General features: G+C 37.2%; 5 protein-coding genes and 2 non-coding genes across 15 annotated transcripts; 1 reads left to right on the top strand and 6 right to left on the bottom strand.

The window, feature by feature from the left end:
- Positions 1-34: 34 nt before the first annotated feature.
- Positions 35-461, bottom strand: LOC107631980 (uncharacterized). Its single transcript, XM_021120020.2, has one exon. The coding sequence runs from the start codon at positions 355-357 to the stop codon at positions 148-150; it is 210 nt and encodes a 69-aa protein (XP_020975679.1). The 5' UTR covers positions 358-461; the 3' UTR covers positions 35-147.
- LOC107631981 (Calmodulin-binding transcription activator protein with CG-1 and Ankyrin domain) lies at positions 460-8,666 on the top strand. 8 transcript variants are annotated; one of them, XM_016335592.3, is made up of 15 exons: positions 460-511; positions 2,688-2,811; positions 3,322-3,424; positions 3,565-3,696; positions 3,780-3,895; positions 3,970-4,058; positions 4,241-4,286; positions 4,788-5,250; positions 5,440-5,585; positions 5,701-5,806; positions 5,896-6,119; positions 6,396-7,072; positions 7,230-7,809; positions 7,902-8,198; positions 8,277-8,666. In XM_016335592.3, the coding sequence occupies exons 3-15, from the start codon at positions 3,415-3,417 to the stop codon at positions 8,373-8,375; spliced, it is 2,985 nt and encodes a 994-aa protein (XP_016191078.1). In that variant the 5' UTR covers positions 460-511; positions 2,688-2,811; positions 3,322-3,414; the 3' UTR covers positions 8,376-8,666. The 8 variants fall into 8 exon arrangements, with proteins under 8 accessions (XP_016191078.1, XP_020975674.1, XP_016191080.1 ...); XM_021120015.2 differs by having other exon boundaries at positions 461-511; positions 5,401-5,585; XM_016335594.3 differs by lacking the exons at positions 460-511; positions 2,688-2,811 and having other exon boundaries at positions 3,261-3,424; positions 5,713-5,806.
- A 694-nt stretch (positions 8,667-9,360) lies between these two features.
- LOC107631982 (nuclear transport factor 2B) lies at positions 9,361-11,477 on the bottom strand. Its single transcript, XM_016335595.3, has 2 exons — positions 11,082-11,477; positions 9,361-9,740 (listed from the first exon to the last, which is right to left on the bottom strand). The coding sequence occupies exons 1-2, from the start codon at positions 11,376-11,378 to the stop codon at positions 9,666-9,668; spliced, it is 372 nt and encodes a 123-aa protein (XP_016191081.1). The 5' UTR covers positions 11,379-11,477; the 3' UTR covers positions 9,361-9,665.
- Positions 11,478-11,555: 78 nt separating this feature from the next.
- TRNAS-UGA (transfer RNA serine (anticodon UGA)) lies at positions 11,556-11,637 on the bottom strand. Its single transcript has one exon. It is a non-coding gene; the product is annotated as a tRNA-Ser (tRNA).
- Positions 11,638-12,521: 884 nt separating this feature from the next.
- On the bottom strand, positions 12,522-14,624 carry LOC107631983 (nuclear transport factor 2B). Its single transcript, XM_016335596.3, has 2 exons — positions 14,225-14,624; positions 12,522-12,912 (listed from the first exon to the last, which is right to left on the bottom strand). Exons 1-2 carry the CDS (start codon positions 14,519-14,521, stop codon positions 12,838-12,840), a joined length of 372 nt encoding a protein of 123 aa, XP_016191082.1. The 5' UTR covers positions 14,522-14,624; the 3' UTR covers positions 12,522-12,837.
- Positions 14,625-14,745: 121 nt separating this feature from the next.
- TRNAS-UGA (transfer RNA serine (anticodon UGA)) lies at positions 14,746-14,827 on the bottom strand. Its single transcript has one exon. It is a non-coding gene; the product is annotated as a tRNA-Ser (tRNA).
- A 466-nt stretch (positions 14,828-15,293) lies between these two features.
- LOC107631984 (histidine kinase 3) lies at positions 15,294-19,934 on the bottom strand. 2 transcript variants are annotated; one of them, XM_016335597.3, is made up of 9 exons: positions 18,600-19,934; positions 18,355-18,524; positions 18,071-18,283; positions 17,798-17,984; positions 17,678-17,729; positions 17,376-17,605; positions 17,180-17,278; positions 15,982-17,099; positions 15,294-15,895 (listed from the first exon to the last, which is right to left on the bottom strand). In XM_016335597.3, exons 1-9 carry the CDS (start codon positions 19,089-19,091, stop codon positions 15,673-15,675), a joined length of 2,784 nt encoding a protein of 927 aa, XP_016191083.2. In that variant the 5' UTR covers positions 19,092-19,934; the 3' UTR covers positions 15,294-15,672. The 2 variants fall into 2 exon arrangements, with proteins under 2 accessions (XP_016191083.2, XP_088364867.1); XM_088508741.1 differs by having other exon boundaries at positions 18,355-18,520; positions 18,596-19,461.
- Positions 19,935-22,578: the final 2,644 nt, after the last annotated feature.

The raw sequence follows: 22,578 nt of genomic DNA, 5'->3' as shown, positions 1-22,578 counted from the left end.
GAAAAAAGTTATAACAGTGTAAAGAAAAAAAAAAAAAGAAGAAAAAGTGAATAATTCATTTAGATATGAGAAAAAAATGAATACATTAGCATTGGAATTGGAAAATAAAAGAGAAAGAAAAGTAAAGGAGGAATTTGTTGAATATAGCTAGCCCATGTACAAGTGGACCTTAATAGCAAGCAAGAAGACACAAATGAGACCGAAGTAGATGAGTGTGTGGATGATAATGGCGGCGCCACTTGTCTGGAAGGTGCCAAACTCGACGCACCTTGCCCTCCCCGGCAGCTGAAAGAGCAGGCCAGGTGTTAGGAGAATGAAGAGCACCAACGACACAAATACTGGGCCCCAGTCAGCCATCCTAAATTAGTTTGTTTGGTGATGAATATGAATATGATAGCGAAAGCATCGTACATCATATTGCATATATATGTTGGAGGGAGATTGCACTTTGATTTGGACTAAGAATAACTTGCTTCCTCTGTTTTACTTACTGCATCCGCTTCCCATCAAAGTAAGGAATCATTCATTCATCAATACATGTTTCATCATACTTTCACGTACTTCCTTGCTTAACTCACTTCATTCATACATGTTTCATCATAATTCATTCCAGATAAACCCAAGAGAAATAATATTTCTATCACTTTTTTGTATATATTTTTTTATTGTATTTTTAATAAAAAATAGAAAATATACAACGAAAGTGTATGCAAATTACTAAAATAGTACACTTACATTCCTCTGCAGTTTCTTAATTCGAAACAACTAGTATATATGAGCATGTAAAGGCAGGCTCGGAAACACTAGAATTACTTCGTGCTTCTCTTTGCTGCCAATAGGCACCTTAAAAGTATATTATGGTCAATTTGTATAACTAAAGAGAATTTTTTGTATTTCACTATCACAAATACTAAATTATTTTTAACAAATAAAATTTATAAATTTTAAAAAATATAAATACAAATTATATTAATTTATATGTACAAATCTAGTAAATATAAGTGTAAATTATATGTTTATTGTATATAAAACTCCTATAAATATAAGTATAAATTAAGTAATAAAATATATAAATTATATTTTATATAAATTATTGCTAGTTAAGTAATAAAATATATACTAGTGATGTAGCATTGTTTTTGTATAAAAAGAAATGGTTAAGTACGATTTTGTTCCCTAAAGTAGGGTTGAAAATTTTTTTTGTTCCCAACCATTTTTTGTTTACAAAATCGTTTATAAGATTTAACTTAGTTTTAAAATAATTATTTTTACCAAAATTTTAATTTTTATTACCAAATTACCCCTAAATTAAAAAAAAAAAGAAAACGGGTTAAAGGGCTGGAAAACAGGGGAAGGGAATCACGTTGGGGGGGTTTTAGGGAAGAAGAGGGGGAAGGAAAGGTGGAGAAGAAAATCCGCCGCTGCTCGTCATCGTTCGGTCGCTGGATCTCGCCGCTGCTCTTCGTCGTTCAGTCCTCGCGCTACTCCTCGACGTCGATGCCAGCAGATCCGCGAGGGTGGACCTCGTGCGCCGCTCGCCGTTTCTGCTTCTTCTCCTTGTTCGGTTGCCGGTCGTCGCTGCTCCTCGTCCTCCTCACCAGTCACTCGTCGCTGTTGTTGTTCTTCTACTTCTGTTTCTATTATGTTATTGATTCTAATTCCATTCTACTTTTGCTTATGCTTATATTAAGTTGTTGATTTCTGATTATGATTCTTTTATATTGTTGCTTCTGGTTGATTATATTGTTCCATTGTTTTATTATACAGATTTGTTGATCCATTATCTATTTTTTTAATGTTTATTATATTATTTCAATGTTGTTGTTTCTGATTCTGCTTTTGTTTATGGTTCTGCTTGATTTTGGGGAAGAAGGGGAATAGATATTTTGATTTGAATGACAATTTTAAAATTAAGTTAAACCTTTGGCGATTTTGTAAGCAAAAAAAAAGTTAAAGACAAAAAAAATTTTAATTCCTATTTTAGAGAACAAAATCGTATTTAAGCAAAAAAAAAAAAAAAATTCAAAATAAGAATAGAAAAACAACCACCACCTACCTCGTGCCTGCCTTGCACATATAGAATATTAGTTACATTTGATTATCCCTCAATACATTAAAAAATAATTTGACCGCTGATTTTTTTTTATTTTTTTTTTTATACATGACATTTGCTTATTTGCTTACTAAGACCTTTGAGCAAGTTGCTGTAATTTGAATTTTTCGTTTCGTTGAATATTCTTGTACGTGCTAACGTGAAACAGGAATGCCAATATGAGTTATTGATGATCCATTGAAAAGCCAAAATGAATATGTTACTCCCCATTTCATATATCAACATTATTTTTCACGTGCGTCTTATCCGGTTATCCTTCATGATCATTCCCTCACACAAAACGCACAACCTTTATAATGGATGATGTGGATGTACATGAATGTGCCTTGTGTCATTTTAGCATCATGCACGGACACGCACTAGCTAAGTCCTAAGTAGCTAGGGTTTCCTGTAATTGCTGGATGCATCATTGCATGTTTTGGAGTAATATCGCTCAACTCAAATGTCAACTACCACACCTTAATTATACTTTCCAAAATTACATCTTAATTAATCTCTTTTTGTATCTTGCATTTGACCAGGTCTTATCATTATGGTTATGTAATAATATTAATATATCCTTATCATGCTCCAGGTGCTCCTTCAAGACCTATTCTTTTCATTTCATCTTGAGATTTGTGTGCATCCGCTCTAATTTCGTCACATTAATTAATACACGCAGCTTTCCGTGGCACACATTTATCTTCGAAATATTGTTGGTAAGTAAATAGTCACATATATATTTTTGGTGAAATTCTGCTTTGACTTCTTTCTTCCCGTTTCTTTTTTGGTAAATTCCAAAAAATTAAACTCATAAATTTTTTTATTTTAGTATATTATACTTGTCACGATAGTTAATTTTAAAATTATTATTATTATTTTATTTAATTCATAAAAAAAGATAGATTAATAAACACATTAGTATTTATCAATATACTAAAATAATTAATTTAATTATAATAATAATGATAAATGATTGAATGATTTTATGAAATTATTTTATTACATCAAGTTGGCAGCATATTTAGGAAAAAGGAGTCTAGTATGATTTATCTTAGAGTAAAGTTTACGTTGCCTAATGTTTATCTAATTTATTTTTTATCATAAATTTTAAATATTTAAAAATAATTTATTTTTAAAATTAAATATTAATTAAACAACATTTTAGACAGAATAGCAATGGCGTTTATTTATTTTAATTTTTGAGAGAAGTGTGGTTTACTGAGCAGCGGGGTGGGTGAGTGGGTCTTGGTCTTTTTCAAGTCTCAAAAACAATGGTCTCTCTCCACTTCTAGCTTCCCTTCTCCAGATTCACTTCCGCCATGGCAACCGGTCAGTTACTCCTCCTGCTTTGACTTTTCTTTTTCATTCGATTCCGTGTGGGGACCGCCATGGAGGATGCACTTGTTCCATTTTGGATACCAAAATCTGTTGAGAAAAGGGAAAAATAAAGAGTTTATTCTTGTTGTCAGGTGATGATTACAATATTGATGATTTGTTTCGAGAAGCTCAAAGCAGATGGCTGAAGCCTGTGGAAGTGATGTACATTTTACAGAATCATGACAAGTACCAGTTCACACAAGAGCCCCCGCAACAGCCAACCAGTAACATATTTCTTCTCTTTATCAATTTCATAATCTTGTTTCTTTTAAATGATTTAATCTTGTTTCATTTTTCTCCACAACAGGTGGATCACTTTTTCTCTTTAACAGAAGAGTCCTGCGCTTCTTTCGTAGAGATGGCCATAACTGGCGCAAGAAGAAAGACGGAAGGACTGTCGGAGAGGCACACGAACGTCTTAAGGTGCTTTGCAACTTTTCATTTATGGAATACTTCTTTGCCTTTTGATCTTTAATTATAATCATTTGCATCATTAGGTTGGAACTGTCGAAGCCTTAAATTGTTACTATGCACATGGAGAGCAGAACCCTACTTTCCAGAGGCGGAGCTATTGGATGTTGGATCCGTGAGTAAATTTCAACTATTTCTTCACCAATCAGCACCATTGTGGGATAACTAAATGTTCAAGAACTTTCTTAACTCTGGAATAATGAACCTAATATATGCATAACTGCTCTTTGAGATGTGTTTGCATATGTTATTGTAACAGTTGTTCAGAATAACTGATATTCTGTTGTTTCATGGCAGGGCATATGAGCATATTGTTCTTGTGCATTATAGAGAAACAAGTGAGGTGACTCTTCATAACTTGATTCTCGATAAACATGATAATAGTACTTTGTCCTATTGATATTTACCTCTATTTAAATGGCTCATGCTAGATCCTGAGCAGGTTATATTTCTTCTATAAGTTTGGTATGGTGGTTTTTCTTTTCTTTGCTATTGGAATTAACATGACATTTACTATTTCTATTGATCCATCTCTCTCTTCTCCTCTCTTGTTTTCTGGTTCTGAAGTGAAATACAGTTCAATGATAAGGACACTGATATAAGAGAAAATGGCTATTGTTACTAAGATTTCTCATGTCCTGTGACTTTTCTGTAAGAATAGCATTATTTTCTGATTAGCTTTTAGGACTAAAGTGAATTTATGACTAAAAGCTACTTATGAATAATATGTGATATGCTGGATGTCAATTATCTTGGTCATGTTCCATTATCAACCATGTGCATAACAATTCGGCAGTGCCGCCCTATTTTGATTCACATTACTATTTGCACTCACATGTTGCAGGGAAGGTCCAGCTCTGGACCTGGCACACAATTGTCACCAAGTTCCTCTTCTGCATTTGGCCAGAGTCCTAGCTCATATTCTGCTCAGACACCATTGTCAACATCTGTACTTGGTGATCCATCTGAACCTAATCAGAGTTACTCTAGTTCTGGCACCGGAGAAGTTACCTCTGATGTATTCATCATGAATGATGGAATGAGTCACCTGGATGGGACATATGCAGACTCAGGAACTTCAACTGAAGTTGAGGTTACTCGAGCTTTGTTGCGCAGATTGGAGGAGCAGTTAAGTTTGAATGAAGACAGCATCAAAGAAATTGCTTCCTTCTACAGTGAGAAAGAAATTACAGGTGATTCAAATGCTCAACAAAATCAAGGGTTGACCTGTAAGCAAGAGGAATCTGCAGCTTTTTCTAGACCAGATGATTATGGGCTAATTTTTTATGGACATAATGGAACCCAAGGTAGTTATAAAAAAGAATTTAGATGTGATTGGGAGAAAATATAAACAAAGCATTAATATCTTGATACATTACATGTGACCAAAAGTTTACTTATGAAGTTATTGTATTTTGGATGTACTTTAACTTCTTTTACTCTTCAATGGGGATAAGAGAAAAGTGAAAGTGCTCAAAATAGTGTTTGCTTTGTAGATGAAGGTGATAAGTCTTATGAATTAATGGACCATACATACCGTGATGGAAATGAAAAGGATATATGGACAGAGGTGCTGGAATCATGCAAGTCGTCATCCACAGCCAGGTTGCCACAGAAAAATATATACATGCCAGCTGGAGAAGTGAGTATTACATGTTTGCAACTTGCTATTATATGGTTCATAACATTTATGGTTTTGCAATTTATGTTTTCTCAGATGTTTTAAATGTGTTTGTGTAATGCTTAAAATGTATTAGTACTTAAAGCAGGAAAATTCACCTTCTTTGTCAAGAAAGGAACCAATTGCCAATCAGGATGACGGTCACTGGCTAAACTTCAACAACAGTAATAACGCAGAAAACTGTATGATTTTCTTTCACCATATTAACTTCAATTTTTTTAATATATTTTGGAATTTCTTCAAACCTCTGATGTCCTGTCCATGTTATCAGCTGTTTTCTCACTACCTGAAGGTGATAGTGGAGTCAAATATCCTCCATATTCTTCTGTGCTAGGGGCACAAAAAGCTAATTCTGAGTACTATGCAACATTGTTTGCCCAAAGCCAAATTGGACCATCTCTGGATGCAGACTCAAGCTTGACTGTCTCACAAAAGCAGAAATTTTCTATTAAGGCAGTCTCCCCAGAATGGGGTTATACCACTGAGACTACTAAGGTCTGATATTTTTAACGCTAACTGTTCTTGTGCCCTATATTCAATCATTTATGAAAACCTTGCATAAGTTGGTGGTAGCTTACCTATGTTCCTAGGAAGATTTAGAATACAAATCTTGACATGGTTGAAACCTATTTGCAATTAGCAGTTGATCAGTCTTTATAAATAATAGCAAACGCCGTGCAATCTTGTGGCATTGAGCATATAAGGCTTAATTCGTTGGGAAAAAGTATGTTGTTTGAATTTGTTTCCTAAATCCCCATGTTCTATGTGCAGATCATCATTGTTGGGTCTTTTCTGTGTCATCCCTCAGATTCTGCCTGGGCTTGTATGTTTGGTGATGTTGAAGTTCCCATTGAGATAATTCAGGACGGTGTAATCAGTTGTGAAGCTCCATCTCGCCTTTCTGGAAAGGTTAATCTCTGCATTACTTCTGGTAATAGGCAGTCCTGCAGTGAAGTCAGAGAGTTTGAGTATCGTAATAAGACAAGTATTTGCACTTACTGTAACTCATCGGCAACAGAAGCCAACAGAAGTCCAGAAGAGCTGCTGTTACTCGTTAGATTTGCACAGATGCTGCTTTCTGGTTCAACTACAAAGAATGATGACATAGAATCTGGAACTCATCTAGTAAAACAGAAAGCCGATGATGATTCATGGAGCCATATTATAGAGGCTCTTCTAGTGGGCAGTGGAACTTCATCTGGTATGGTCGATTGGCTTCTCGAAGAGCTTCTTAAGGATAAGCTGCAGCTGTGGCTTTCTTGCAGGTCCCAGGAGAAAGATGAAGTAACAGGCTGTTGTTTGTCGAAGAAAGAGCAGGGAATCATTCATATGGTAGCTGGATTGGGTTTTGAGTGGGCCTTGCACCCTATTCTCAGTTGTGGTGTGAATATAAATTTCCGTGACATTAGCGGATGGACTGCCCTTCATTGGGCTGCACGTTTTGGAAGGTAATATATAGAAAATTCTGCAATGCTTCTTTCTATGGCAATCATTTGTACTTCAAAGTGTTGGCATCTGCCATATCAAGAATAATAATAATGAAAGTCTGGTTTCATTATGAGCATTTTATAAATTAGCTGTTACAATTTTTGGTATTTGGTGTAGAGAAAAAATGGTTGCTTCACTTATAGCTTGTGGTGCATCCGCTGGAGCAGTGACAGATCCAAGTGCACAAGATCCGAAAGGCAAAACTGCTGCATCTATTGCAGCAAGCAGTGGACATAAGGGACTGGCAGGATATCTTTCTGAGAGAGCTCTGACAAGCCATCTGTCATCCCTCACGATGCAAGAGACTGAGCTATCCAAAAGTTCTGCACAACTCGAAGCAGATTTAGCTGTTTGTAGTGTCTCCAAGGAAAATCTCGCCGCCGGTGAGGATCAGGCTCCACTTAAACATACCTTGGCTGCTGTCAGAAATGCAACTCAGGCCGCAGCACGTATACAATCTGCTTTTCGTTCGCATTCCTTCAGAAAGCGGAGGGCAAGAGAAGCTGCTGCTGCCACTGCTGGTGGTATCAACGCAGGTAGCATTGGTAACATTCCGGAGCTTTCTGCTCTGTCAAAACTTGCCTTTCGGAACTCACGGGATCACAATTCTGCTGCCTTATCTATTCAGAAGAAATTCCGAGGTTGGAAGGGTCGCAAAGATTTCTTAGAATTGCGCCAAAAAGTAGTGAAGATACAGGTATTAATCTTTCAGTTTGATGGTAAAAATAGATTCCAAGAGCTATATTATTCCTGGTCTAATTTTCAGTTAATTCCAATTTATTTGGGCAGGCTCATGTGAGGGGTTACCAGGTTAGAAAGCATTACAAGGTGATATGGGCAGTTGGAATCTTGGACAAGGTTGTCCTGCGATGGCGGAGAAAAGGAGCTGGCCTACGAGGTTTCCGACAGGAGATGGAGACTAGTGCCTTGGATGAAAGTGAAGATGAAGATATTCTCAAGCCTTACCGCAAACAGATGGTAGATGCAGAAATAAAAGAGGCTGTGTCGAGGGTGCTTTCCATGGTTGATTCTCCAGATGCTCGTCAGCAATATCATCGCATGCTTGAGAAGTATCGTCAAGCTAAGGTAAATAGTTGCCTGTCAAAATAATCATTCTTTTCCCTATTACAAGTTAACATTACTTTGTGCTTGATTCTTTGGCAGGCTGAACTTGCGGGTACGAGTGAGGAAGCATCATTGTCAACGTCCATTGCGGATGTTTTCAGTATGGAAGATGATATGTATCAGTTTCCTCAGGGCTAATTTTGCCTTCTCATTTTTTTACTCCTTCCCTTCACGAGTGGATGATTAGTTTCTGACGTAGTAAAGTCAATTGGCTTCATCTTTAGAAGATGCTTAGAGCAACCTTAAATTTTTAGTTCTCAAGTAGTCTAGATTGTATAGTGATTGTCGATTAACATTGCTTTGTAAAATATTAAATATAGGGTTTGATATTGAATAGTGGGACTGGTATGAATCCTTTATATGTCCATGCGTGTACAGTTCACCTTTGCTGTTTACTGATATTAGCAGGCATTTTCTTTTGTTGGTTAAGATTGCAAACGATGGAACAACATGCATTGTTGACATAACGGTTTTTAAATTAGAAGCTAGGGTTGGCAACACAATCCGCATTTGTGGGTATCCAACCCGCAGGAGAAAGGGTCGGTTCGAGTGTCAAGTCAATTCTATATATATATTAATACACGATGAGTGAGTAAAAACTAGCACTCAAATTTCTCTTTTGTTAGTCATATATTTGATACTATATTGTGTTCACTTATATTTGATACCATATTGAAATGTAAGAAGACCTAACATTTGAACAAAAATAAATTTGTTTTTATCGGGTTAAGTTCGGCCGGATAAGATAGGGTAGAAAATTTGGTCTTTTTACATCCATAAAATGTATGTGAATTCATAGTGTGTATGAATTTGTGATGCTTAGGATTAGAAGTTTTCCAATTACCAAAATAAAAATGATGGTAACTGGTAAGTAATGTTGTTATAAAAAATCTAGCAGTAGAAACTACTGTTTCGCCGCCGTATCTCGTTTTTCTTCCCTTTGTTGCCTCTAGACGCAATGAAAGATTACATGGCGGCACAAAGCGATGAAGTTATCTGCCACTTACCTGGATAAAATCACTCTCCAGTCTCCAGCGTCGTCTCTATTTACCCAAATGCATTATAAATTTTGGAAAGCGAGAGAAAATAAGAAACAGTCAACGACCAAAAAACAAAGAAACGATAACAAGAAACCGTGGCATCCATGAACCAGATGCTTGGACCCCATCCCATATCTCAGTTCTCATAAAAGAAATAAAGCTAAGTTTTCATCCTCAGTTCATACCTGATAATCTTTCGATAATTTATCCTTACATGTTTTTTAACCAACCACAATAGAAAACTCTGAACAGAAATGGCACAATTAATCGTTCATAGCATCCAGCCAAAAAAGAACTCCATTTTTCAATCACAAATGTCACGATATGAAACAGCTATAGCCCAGAGGCAAACTTCTATTTTTCAGGTTACATATTCCATAGTCTATCTTCAAGCATAGTTCAAACGAAATATATCATTCAAAACATAATAGCTTCCCTGCGGTGTTGGTAACAAATGGAACATCTGGGAAAAAAGAGTTACAAGTTTAATCATCATGAGATAACAGAAATTGGGAAATGGTATACAAGAAGATAGAATAGAACAACAATAAGAAGAGACGGTTCCTGCCAGAAAGTAATAATTATTTCCACATATACTGTTAACAGCAAATATATTATTCTTAATAAGTAAAAGAGAGTTCCCGGTAATCCTTTCTATACTAGCTATAACGATTGGAAATGTCATACTGAGTACTGACCAAACAGATAAGACATGAGAAATAAATTATCAATCTCATCTTCACGGCATAAGCATGTAATCACTATATCCACATTACTGTAGAAATGGGGTTCTTAAAATATCTCCATTTTTTCTTTTTCCCAGAGGTTTGTTTCACTTCAAACTAACAAATTGCAAATTAATAATCAATAATCACAGACGCTGACCAATGAAAATTACTTGCAGTTAAATTGAAGACTGCCATGGTTATATTAACTTAAATGTGAAGGTGTTCTCTTGATCTAGACTAGTACCAACTGCTAAGATAGGAGGTAAAGGAAACAAACAAGATCAGAGAGAGAGAGAGAGTGAGAGCATCTTTCTTTCAATTGTTGGGTTTACTTTTCCTAAGAAAAAATGGATAGGTGGAATATTGGTGGACAAGAAAGAAAAAGAAAAACCAAAACCTATGAGAAGGAAGCAAAACCCTGGCATCAATTGATGGCATCAACTATTGACTATTGTGGATCGAGCAGAAACAAGCTCAATTTCAAAGGACATCGTAGGATGCAAAATAAAAGCTCGGATTCAAGATAGGCCATGAGCTTAGAAGAGGAGAATTTGTAATTGCAAACCGGATAATAATATGGAATGTGGGAGATTGAATTGATGAAACATTTGGGAGATCTTAGCTGCCATCAAAGCGCGTTGAAGACACACTGTAACTCAGAGAAGCAGGACGGGGTGTAAAGATGCAAGTATACTTTGAATATCTAATGCAAAGGATCTTGTGTACGATCTAATGATCCATAGCCGTTCTTGATTCCAAGAACGGCTTTGATCTAATTGATATACTCCAATTTAAATTCTAATAGCCGGATGGATCAAATGCATATCTGATTCAAGCATTACTTTAATATATGCAATAATTATCACAACCCTAAACCATAGATTAATGCATCCTAATAATCAAGAATTTATGTGTAACACGGAATTATGTGAACCAAAGAGCAAAAGACAACTACAAAATAGCAGCACGACCAAATACACTCTCTTCAGCTAATCGCAGATCCACAACAAATTGAAATCAACACAGAAGAGCAATCAGAGAGAGAAAAAGTGGAATGAAGATGAAGGAGAGTGTACCTGGCTGAACTTGAGGGCGTGTTGCTCGCCGGCGAGCTGGAGGTTGCCGCTGACGAAGACGAGCATGCCGTTGGTGGCGGCGGAGGGCTGGCAATCAACGGTGGTGATGGAGTGGTGGCACTGGCTGAAAGGGAGAGAGGTGAGCTTGGCGACGATGTTCTGGGAGCCCTGGATCTTCTGGCCCTCGAAGGTGAGCATGGAGCCGTCCTGGTAGAGGCTGGCCAGCCCGGCGCGGTTGTTGTCGAAGGTGGTGTAGTAGTGCTCAACGAACGCCTTCGCCAACGAATCTGGATCCATTCTTCCTTCCTTCCGCTTAACGCTTACGCTATCTCTCTTTCTCACTCCCTACCAAGTACCAACCCTAACCCACACTCCTAATATAACATGTAACAGACACCGGCGTTTTTCATTTTATTTAGTTAGCTAATTAGCATTAAAAAATTTTATCTTTCAAGGCTAAAAATATTAAGACTTCGTCGACAGCAGGGTTCGAACCTGCGCGGGCGAAACCCAACAGATTTCAAGTCTGTCTCCTTAACCACTCGGACATATCGACTGGTATATTAGAATTTCTTAATTAATATAAATAACTCTTAAATAAAGTTATGCTACATTACCTAAACAGAATTGCGTCTGATATAAATAATTTTCATCTATTGTGTACAATTAAACACTGTTTTCAACCGATACAATCAAATTGATTAGATCAGTATTGGAGGGTAAGTACCAAGAAGCCCTACTTGGCTGAATGCTTTGAAGCCTTCCCAGCTTCGGCGAGTATCAGCAGCAGCATAACCACGCCAATTATATAGTGAGTGTCGATTAACATTGCTTTGTAAAATATTAAATGCAGGGATTGATATTGAATCGAGCGGGAATGATGTGAATCCCTTTCTATATTTCCATGCCTGGACGGTCGACCTTTGCAGTTTTCCAGATGTTAACCACCATTTTCTTTCGTTGGTTATGATTGGTGTGCTATTTAGCGAAACTGGATATGATAGAAGAACATGCATTGTTAACATATCGGTTTTTAAATTAGAAGCCATTTTTGTTATTAAAAATCCAGAAGTTGAAATCTCGTTTTTCTTCCCTTTGCTGCCTCTAGACGCAATGAAGGATTACATGGCGGCACAAAACGATGAATTTTTTCTACCACTCCACTGGATAAAATCACTCTTCAGGAGCCAAATGCATTCTAAATTTTGGAAAGCGTGAGAAAACAAGAAACAGTCAACGACCAAAAACAAAGAAAAGAAAACAAGAAACAGTTCAATTAGTGCTACGATCGGTAAATGGCCACAGATGTCGGTTTCAGACCCGGTACTAATTACGTAAATGAGCATTCAGAAATGATATACCATCAAATATGCTACCGAAGCCAATATTTGCTGCACTAATGGAGTTACCGGGTGAAGGAATTTGATTTCCTGGTGCAGTTCAATCAAATGCATGAACCAATTTGTTAAGAAAACATGAAGGAGATGCTTGGACCCCATCCCATATCTCAGTTCTGAGAACAGAAATCTAGCAAAGTTTTCAACATCAGCTCATACCCGGTAATCTTTTGATAATTTGTCCTTACAACGACTTTGAACCAATCACAATATAAAATTCTAAACAGAAATGGCACAACTAATCGTTCACATCCAGCCAAAAAGAAACTCCATTTTCAATTACAAATGTCACGATATGAAACAGCTATAGCCCATAGGCAAACTTCTACCTTTCAGGTCACATATGCCATACTCTATCTTCAAGCATAGTTCAACCGGAATATATCGTTTGAAACATAGTAGCTTCCCTGTGGTGTTGGTAACAAATGGAACATCTGGGAAAGGAGAGTGACAAGTTTAGTCATCATGAGATAGCAGAAATTGGGAAATGGTATACAAGAAGATAGAATAGAACAATCACATAAGGAGAAGGTTCCCGCCAGAATGTAATAATTATTTCCCCATATGCTGTTAACAGAAAATATATTATTCTTAATATGTTCTTAATAAGTAAAAGAGGGCTCCCTGTAATCGTTTCTTGGAAATGCCATACTGAGTACTGACCAAACAAATAAGACACAAGAAATAAATTAACAATATCACCAAATATCACCGTCAGGGCATAAGCATGTAATCACTGTATCCGTATTACATAAAAGATCTCCATTTTTTCTTTATCCCAGAGGTCTGTTTCACTTCAAACTAACAAATTAACAATCAATTAATCACAGACGCTGACCAATGAAAATTTAGAACTACTTGTTTCTGGACAACATTAAAATTTTTCATATATAGATACATTAAAGTTAAATTGAAGACTGCTATGGTTATATTAAATTGGATTTGAAGGTGTTCTCTTGGTCTAGATCAGTATCAACTACTAAGATAGGAGACGAAGGAAACAAACAAGATCATGCGAGAGCATCTTTTTCTTTTAATTTTTGGATTTTCTTTTCCAAAGAAAAGATGTGGAGGACAAGAAAGAAAAAAGAAAACCAAAAGCTGTGAGAAGAAGGCAAAACCCTGTCATCAGTTGCTATTGTGGATACATTAGAAACAACTCAATTTCAAAGGACACCATAGGCTGCAAAATGAAAGCTTGGTTCAAGATAGGCCATGAGCTTAGAAGAGGGGAATTGTAATTGCCTACCAGGCAATAGTATGGGATGTAGGAGATTGTGTTGATGAACCGTTTGCGAGATCATTGCTGCCATCAAAGCGAGTTGCAGGACGTGAGTAAAGATGCAAGTATACTTTGAATATCTAATGCAAGGGATCTTCTGTACGATATCCATAGCCATTCCAAGAATATCTTTGATCTAATTAATATAGTCCAATTTTAATTCTAATACAGGGATGGATGAAATGCATAATTAGCTGCCCTAGAATGTCAATCACAGGCAATAAACTATTTTAGTATCTGCAATTATTATCACATTGATACCATAGATTAAAGCACCCAGATAATCAAGAATTTAGTTTCACGGTGTACAAATTCATATTTATATCTGACACTAAAGTAAGTGAACCAACTACAAAAAAGCAGCACGGCCAAAAGTCGCACTCTCTTCAGCCAATCGCAGATCCATTACAAATTGAAATCAATCAGAGAGAGAAAAAGTGGAATGGGGATGGTGGAGAGTGTACCTGGCTGAACTTGAGGGCGTGTTGCTCGCCGGCGAGCTGGAGATTGCCGCTGACGAAGACAAGCATGCCGTTGGGGGCGGAGGAGGGCTGGCAGTCAACGGTGGTGATGGAGTGAAGGCACTGGTTGAAAGGGAGAGAGGTGAGCTTGGCGACGATGTTCTGGGCGCCCTGGATCTTCTGGCCTTCGAAGGTGAGCATGGAGCTGTCCTGGTAGAGGTTCACCAGTCCGGCGCGGTTGTTGTCGAACGTCGTGTAGTAGTGTTCAACGAACGCCTTTGCCAACGCATCTCCATCCATTCTTGCTTCCTTCCTTCCGCTTAACTCTCACGCTATCGCTCTTTCTCGCTCCCTCACAACCCTAACGCTAACGCACACTCCTAATATGTTTTTTCGGTGACTTTGCACACTCCTAATATTAATATACGGGTTAATCAACCAGCCGTTTTTCACCCTTTTTTTTTTATTTAATTTAGTTGATTAGTTTTGAAATTTTGACATGGCATCGCAAAAAATTTAAATTGCGTCGACAGCAGGGTTCGAACCTGCGCGGGCGAAGCCCAACAGATTTCAAGTCTGTCTCCTTAACCACTCGGACATATCGACTTATATGCTGAGATTTATTAACTATCCTTTTTAATATAAAATCTTAAAACAGTCCTCAAAACATCGCATTATTATATAAAAGGAATTGCGTGCCTGATATAAATAATAAAGTGAAATTGGAAATTGATAGATATGTTGACAGATTTAATTAAATTATCATTTAACAGTTTTTAACTATCAACTTCATATGAAATTAACTGGACCTGAATTTTTACCAAATAATTTTCTTTAAAATAAACTTAAAAATATTGCATAAGAGATTGTGTGCAATTAAAGTATTAAACACTATCTTGTGTATAATTATAAGATTTCAAATAAGGATGACAATTAATAGCTATTCACCTATGTCAAAAAAAGAAAAAAAATCTATAATGATAATTTACAAATCCAACCAAAAGAATGTGGCCAGGTTAAAATATATGTATGAGTCAAGTATTTGATAGTTAAATTCTGGGTCTCTAAAGAATAAAAGAAAGCAAGGCTGCTGCTATACATTGGTGATTTTCTTTCTTCTATTTACTTACATATAAATCAACTTCTTATGAGTTACATAAATTTAACATTAGCAGGGTGGAGTACTATAACTTGAATTATTACAAATATTACATCATATGCACAAAGATGAAGAGCATAATGTAAATCTGGTTAATATGTATATCTGATTCTTCAAATTCCCTCAATTATTTTCAATTTATACCGAGGATGAAGATCAGATGCTACATGGAAGAATCAACGGGTTCTAATACCCTAAGAAGAATTTTTTATCAATCACAACAAACAAACTTGGCTCCTAGCCTCCAAAGTACAGTATTACTTACTAAAATAATCTGTATTGTGGACATTATTCAGGAGTGGAAAAACCTTGAGACTTCTCGATAAAGCTGTTCGGCTTCAAACGGTTTAGAAACATATCCATCCATGCCACACCTTACACACTCCTCATGGGTGGCCTGGATCACGTCTGCAGTCATGGCCAAAATAGGGACATCCCATTTTGATAAGTTATCTACAAAACCTTCTCTCTTGGCGCAACGTTCCATCTCCCTTATTTTCTTTGTAGCTTCAAAACTGTTGACAAAAGATTTCTGTGTTATTAGCAACTCATAACAACATGGAAACTATAACATAAATGAGAATTCGATACTAAATAATACCCGTCCATTTCTGGCATTTGAATATCCATGAAGCACGCATCGAACTCATGAGGTGGTTTTAGTTTAGAGATGGCCTCTTTTCCGCTGCTAACACACACCACATCTGCTCCATACTTTTTCAAAGCACCAGCTGCTACGGTGCGGTTCACAACATTGTCATCTACAATTAGAATTTTCTTCCCGCCAAGAAGGTGGCCAACAGATAAACCCGGAAGCTCCCCATTTCGGCAAGTAACACCCATGGCTCGCTGCAGCGAGGCAGCAAGCATACTTGCTCTCAGAGGTTTTACGATCACAGTGGGATTACCAATACCTGATGTCCAACCATTAGAATTAACAAGAATGAACAACTTAGGAGGAACGCCATGATGAACTACTCTACTGGCGCCATCGACAAAGCGAGATGACATGGCTGAATCTCTATCCCACACTTCCTGCTCAATAAGTACCATATTGATAATCTGGTTGCCTTCCGTTATGGTGGACAAACCTTGGGCTAAATCCGAAACCAATTCGATACGAATGCCGAGCCTCTGAATATGATATCTACACACTTTGGCTCTAACCGATCTAGGGTCAATGAGTAATGCGGTCATTCCCTGAAATTCTGAAGATGGAGGATTAGAGTGGTTGCTGTTGTTGTTGAGTTGCTGAATTTTGCAATCAGTTGAATTGGTGAAGAGAGCAGTGAAAGTGAAGGTGGATCCAATCTTAGGTATGCTGACAAATCCAATTTGGCCATTCATGAGACCAACCAAACACTTGCTAATGCTTAGGCCAATACCTGTTCCACCATGTCTCCGGGAAACGGAAGGACCAACCTGCATGAACGGAGTGAAGATTCGAGACTGCGCTTCCAGAGGGATTCCTTCGCCAGTGTCCTCAACCGATACAATCAAATTGATTACATCAGTAACAGAGGATGAGAAAGAACCAAGAGGCCCTACTTGACTGAATGCTTTGAAGCCTTCCCAGCTTTTTCGACTATCGGCAACAGGGAAACCACTCAGACTCAGGGTATTTACATTTTCCATGCCTAATTCTTTATCAATCTGTATCGAATGGACCACCTCCTCAACAAGATGGACAGTCACATAAATATGCCCTTTCTCTGTGAACTGCCAAACAATTGCATAATCCTTTTCATCATACTTGCTTTACAAATATTATATACCATATACTTCAATTTTAGATTTACCTTAATTGAATTACCCATGAGATTGGTAATTATTTGCCTAAACCTTCCTGCATCACCTATTAACAGCTCAGGAACCTCATCTGATACATAAGCTGCCAACTGTGCAAGTTTTATATATATATGTATAGGTCAATATCACTAGACATTGAAAAAATTCTACCATGATAAAACGTAGCATATAATATATAGGTATCACCTCTATTCCTTTTCCTTGAGACTTTTCTGAAAATAATGATAATATATCATCCAAAACAGCACGCAAGTCAAACAGCGAAGCTTCAAGCTCCAGCTTACCAGCTTCAATCTTTGCCTGATCCAATACCTCGTTTATAAGTGACACCAAAGCTTTTCCACTTCCCTGCGCCGTTCTCACATACTCCTGTTGGGTTACGTCTAGATCCGTGTCCATAAGCATATGCAACATCCCTGAAGTTACAATTTCAGAGCCAACTCACATGCTTAAACAACAACTTGGATATATAACTCACTCTTACTCACCTAAAACCCCATTCATTGGTGTTCTAATCTCGTGGGACACAGTAGCAAGAAACTGTAAATGCATTAGTTCATTAGTACACATGATCAGAGCCAAAAGAAGTAAGGACTTAGGAGACATACCTGGGATTTTGCAATATCAGCCGCCTCAGCTCGCTTTTTAAGCTCAGTCATCTCATCCCGATCCTCTTCCGCTTTTACAACTCGATTGCAGGTGGCATAGAAAATATACCCAAGAAGGACACAAATAATAAAGCCTCCTACAGAAGTATTAAATGCCAACCATGGCCATGGCAGTTTTTGTTTGAACCTGTGTTGACATGGCTATTGTATTATTATATGACATTACATTGCATCACCTTGAATTATATGATTCATATCATGTATATCTTGTACCTGCAGTGCATCTCATGCTTCCTGAGAGGGTCTCCAAAGTTAAGAGTGCTGACATGAGAGAAAGAGTCCCTTGATACATTTGAACCGTACATGACAATGGGATGTGTATTATTGGTAGTATCATACACATTAACAACTACAGCTTTCTCACTAGCAAGTTGTTGCAGTAGTTTCTCCACTAACGACTCAACATCAAAGACTCCACCAAGATATCTGCTCACAAGTGTTAGACACATTAAAATACTAATAATGACTATACAAATCATCAGTAGAATACAGCATACCCATCAGTTGCTTGAATCCTCTGATCAAGGGTTGAATTGGATGGAAGATTTCTCTTGTAGACAGCAAATGTGAGGATTACCCCAAGGCGATTCGTTTTGAGAAGCCGAAAGGGTGCAGTTAAAACTCCTTTGCCTGACTCCCTTGCTCGGAGCACATTCTCACGGTCTTCCTGTAAGAGTTTAGTTAGAAATTACAAGCTAGCAGAATTAGAATTGATAAGAGCAAATTGGAAAATGAAACTTGCCTTTCCAGATAGCACGTCAAGAGAAATGACATGTGCAATTGTATCTTGTGCAAAGATGACAGGAGCATATTCTTCTTGAACAAGGGATGGTTGCAAAGTATCCATCTTCTTAATAGTCCATCCTTGTTGCTTCTCAAACTGTTCCCTTTGAGAATGGAGCACTCTTACAGCGTATGCAACACCACTTGTGAGGGGCCTCTCAAACGAGGTTCTTTCAGTGTATCTAGCAAAAGTGCTCTGATCAATGGCCGAGGGGTTCATGTTATGGTGGAAGGTTTTTATCAAAATGGACATGGCTTGTATATGGTTCATGCTCACATTGAACTGATCCTGCAGCATCCTTGCTCTTTCATCACACATGCTTATTAGACTTTCTTTCCTCTGCTCACAAGCATGTATGCTCATGCGCCAGAACCCGTACAAACCTCCCAACGTACAAACTAGAATCCATGAATAAAAAGCCCTCCTCACCCAACCACTCTTCAGTTTCATGGATCCAATACTTTGGTACTTGTGTTGCTGAACCTTGAACCCGTTCCCTGAGATCTTGGTCTTCAATCTTCCACTGCTATTGAACCACGTGAGGTAGAACACAGACACAAGCCAGGAACATAGCAATAAACATAAATGCCCCACTTTCAGACCAAACCAAACTCCATGGATCAAACTCGCCCACAATAGTAAACAACACAAGTTGAGTATCAACAGTTCCAAAAGCTAGTGGGGGAACAACCACCGTCAAATCCAGGAAATCTTCCACAATGTTAACCACTAATCTCTCCCAAGAAGAAGAAGAAGAAAAGGAAGAGTGGCAGATACTTGAGAAAGAATAAAAAAATCACAAGATTATGGGTTTCTAATTCCAAGCAGAAATTGATACTTGATAGATATATACTCTTGTCAGCTAGCAGTAGCAGTAGCCACCAACCAAAAATCAGAAATAAAAACAAAACGAGTAGGGGCCAACACTAAACCTACAAAAGATTCGTTTTTTGGTGATCAAATCCACAGTTAGTTGTGTCATCACATAACAAGAGAAATGCTAGCTTGCTCGGCTAGCTCCTAAAGCCAAAGAAGAAACAACATAAGTACGTGACGCGAGTGTTTTCCGAGCGGTTTGACCTCCCAGCAGCAGTGTTTTCTATCAGAATTTAGAATCCACACCCCAAAAAGAATTAGCTCATGCATGGAGCCGGCACAACATAATTTGCTAAAGAAACATGATTTTTAAAAAAAATATACATGGTAGCAAAACTGTTGTCAGAAATAGGCCAATAGGCTATCTATTATCTCTTCAAAGCTCAAACTATGCAATAAAAAGTCAAAAAAGAAAACAAAGCAGGGAAGCAATAAATATTAATATTTTAATTAGCTAGGGATGATTGATATAAAGTTTAGCAAAAATTTCAAGTGTATCCAGTGTTTCTATTGTTTTAATTGGAACACCGATATTTTCGGTACACTTAAAACACTTCCTAAAATTTATCATAGCATGATAATGATATAGAGGGTAGAAAAGGAATATAGTCCCACATGGCGGCAAAAATAACTGCTTTTTCTCTTGTTAGTGTCACATGGTTGCAGGGTGTGTTTGTAATTGGAGCAAAGGCACCCCTCCTGAAGCATGAAGCTAATATATTTGGAGAATAAGCATAAAGTTCTCTTGTCGCGGAATGGCATTAACTTTACATTAAATACCCTCTTCCTTAGTGCTTTACTACTTTATATTTTGATCAAAGTTGCAGTGGAAGGACCAACAGTCAAAAGATAGTTACGGATAAGGGCGAGTAATGGAATTGCAAGGCACACCCACATGAATGACATGATTGGAACCTCTCAAGTTAGCACTACTGCTTTGGCTTTGTTACAGCTAGCACTACCACTAGGGGTGTGCATAGATCCGACCCGAAATATATACTGGGCTTATTTATTAGACCCAAGCACGGCCTTAGATTCGATGAAACTTATACACTTTCGGGCCACGATTATATCAGGTAAAAATCGGATAAAAATCGGGTCGTTAACACTACATTATCTTGATACCTTCTTATAATAGCATGTGAAAATATCCAAATTTCCAAGACTGCAACCATTATTTGACATGATAAAATTCACTTAGAAGAATATAACAAGAACCAATTTTTTTCTAAAATTAAAGCATAGCCATAATCAATATTAATATTGTCTAATAACACTAAATATTTAAATCAATATAAATAACACAATATTATACATTAGTCTAAAATCTTATGCATTTTAAATATAAAACATTAACTTATAGTCTTATAATAACTAATAACACAAAATATTAAGATTTACAATACTTAAATTCCACATAAGAATAGCCATCATCCATTACTAATAACACAAAATATTAATTGTGTATGATGACACAAAATATTAATTGTGTATGATGACCGGGCAATCGGACCGACTTCGAGTGACCCAAGCCATGGCCCGGACCCGACTCAAAATAATGACCGAGTCTATTTTTGAAATCCTTATCCGACCCTAGACCTGGTGAAATTACACCAAAATAGCCCCTAAAATATTCGAGACTGGGCCGAATTTTCGAATCGGACCGTACCATGCACACCCCTAACTAGCACTATCTTTTTCCTTCCACAACTAACTAATTATGCACACCCCTAACTAGCACTATCTTTTTCCTTCCACAACTAACTAATTAGTGTTGAGTCAACCGTGGGGAGCTCTCGACAATTGGGGAGACTTCGGGGAGAAATCAAGCGAGAGAATCCATGCTTTCTTTGATGTGGGACTAACTTCAACACTCCTCACACTTGCAACACTAACAATCTCCCCCTCAAGTGTGAGCCTCCCCCTCTTTCTAGCTCCTCCACCACCACGAGTATTCGTCCATCACACCGCCGCAAAACCAGACCGATTAAACCATCGGCTCTGATACCACTTTGTTGGGCCAACCGTAGGGAGCTCTCGACAATTGGGGAGACTTCGGGGAGGAATCAAGCGAGAGAACATAAGATGAGATGACATCACCTCCAACTCAAAACCTTAAGGTGTCAAGTTAATGGGTCTTTCATCTTATAAACTCCTCACTCTTCCATGCTTTCTTTGATGTGGGACTAACTTCAACACTCCTCACACTTGCAACACTAACAATTAGAAGTGTCAATATTCACCCTTTTTTATTTTTAAGGAGATTCAATTAAATATTTACCCTTTTCAGATATTAGTCATGCCACTCAACCATGCCATTGTTGTTAGTACCAAACTTTTGTCGATCGCTTATAGAGAAATTTAGTTACAACTCTAATCTAGGATTTTGGGGACCAACTTTCGTTGATGTGTTTATATCATAGTCATAGGGCCACGGGTCAAGAAGACGCAAATATTGGTCAAAGAATGTGGATAAAATGGTAATTTAGAAAATAAAAGAGTGCCAAGCACAAGCACTGCACTTCAATGGAGAAATAGCCCAGAAGTGATTAGGCCATCACTGCCCACTTCTTTTTGTTGTGTCTTCCCAAGTCTCCCTGAAAGGGACGTGCCACGTCATCCTCACAACTTTTGTTTTATTTTGAATTTAGGAGTCTTTATTGAATTTAACAAAATATTAGAGTAATTTAAATAATTAAAATATTAGAGCTCAAATTTACACAAATATAATATTCTCACATCATTTACATTTCGGTCTTTAACTCTAATTTATGTAAATTGTAAACTACTATAGGTTATAAAAATTTTAAAATTTTTGTGTAAACTGTCTTGTTGCGAATTAGTGTGAGCACTAGTAAATATAAACTGCTGCAGCTTAAGATTATATACAAGAACTAAAATACAAAAATTACTATACAGTACTATTATCACGTGTTCTAAAAACACATATTAAGAATATAAAACAAAAAAAATTATTAAAAATATAAAAAAATTAAATTTTTAATAAATGAAAACATTTAAAATTTTTATTTATAGACACATGTTAGCTAAATTTTTAAAT

This window comes from Arachis ipaensis, chromosome B3 (assembly GCF_059453495.1).
Source record: "Arachis ipaensis isolate K30076 ecotype BB chromosome B3, ASM5945349v1, whole genome shotgun sequence".
Taxonomy (NCBI): Eukaryota; Viridiplantae; Streptophyta; class Magnoliopsida; order Fabales; family Fabaceae; genus Arachis; species Arachis ipaensis.
The sequence above is the reverse complement of the archived record's forward strand: the minus strand, read 5'-3'. Positions and strand labels throughout refer to the sequence as shown.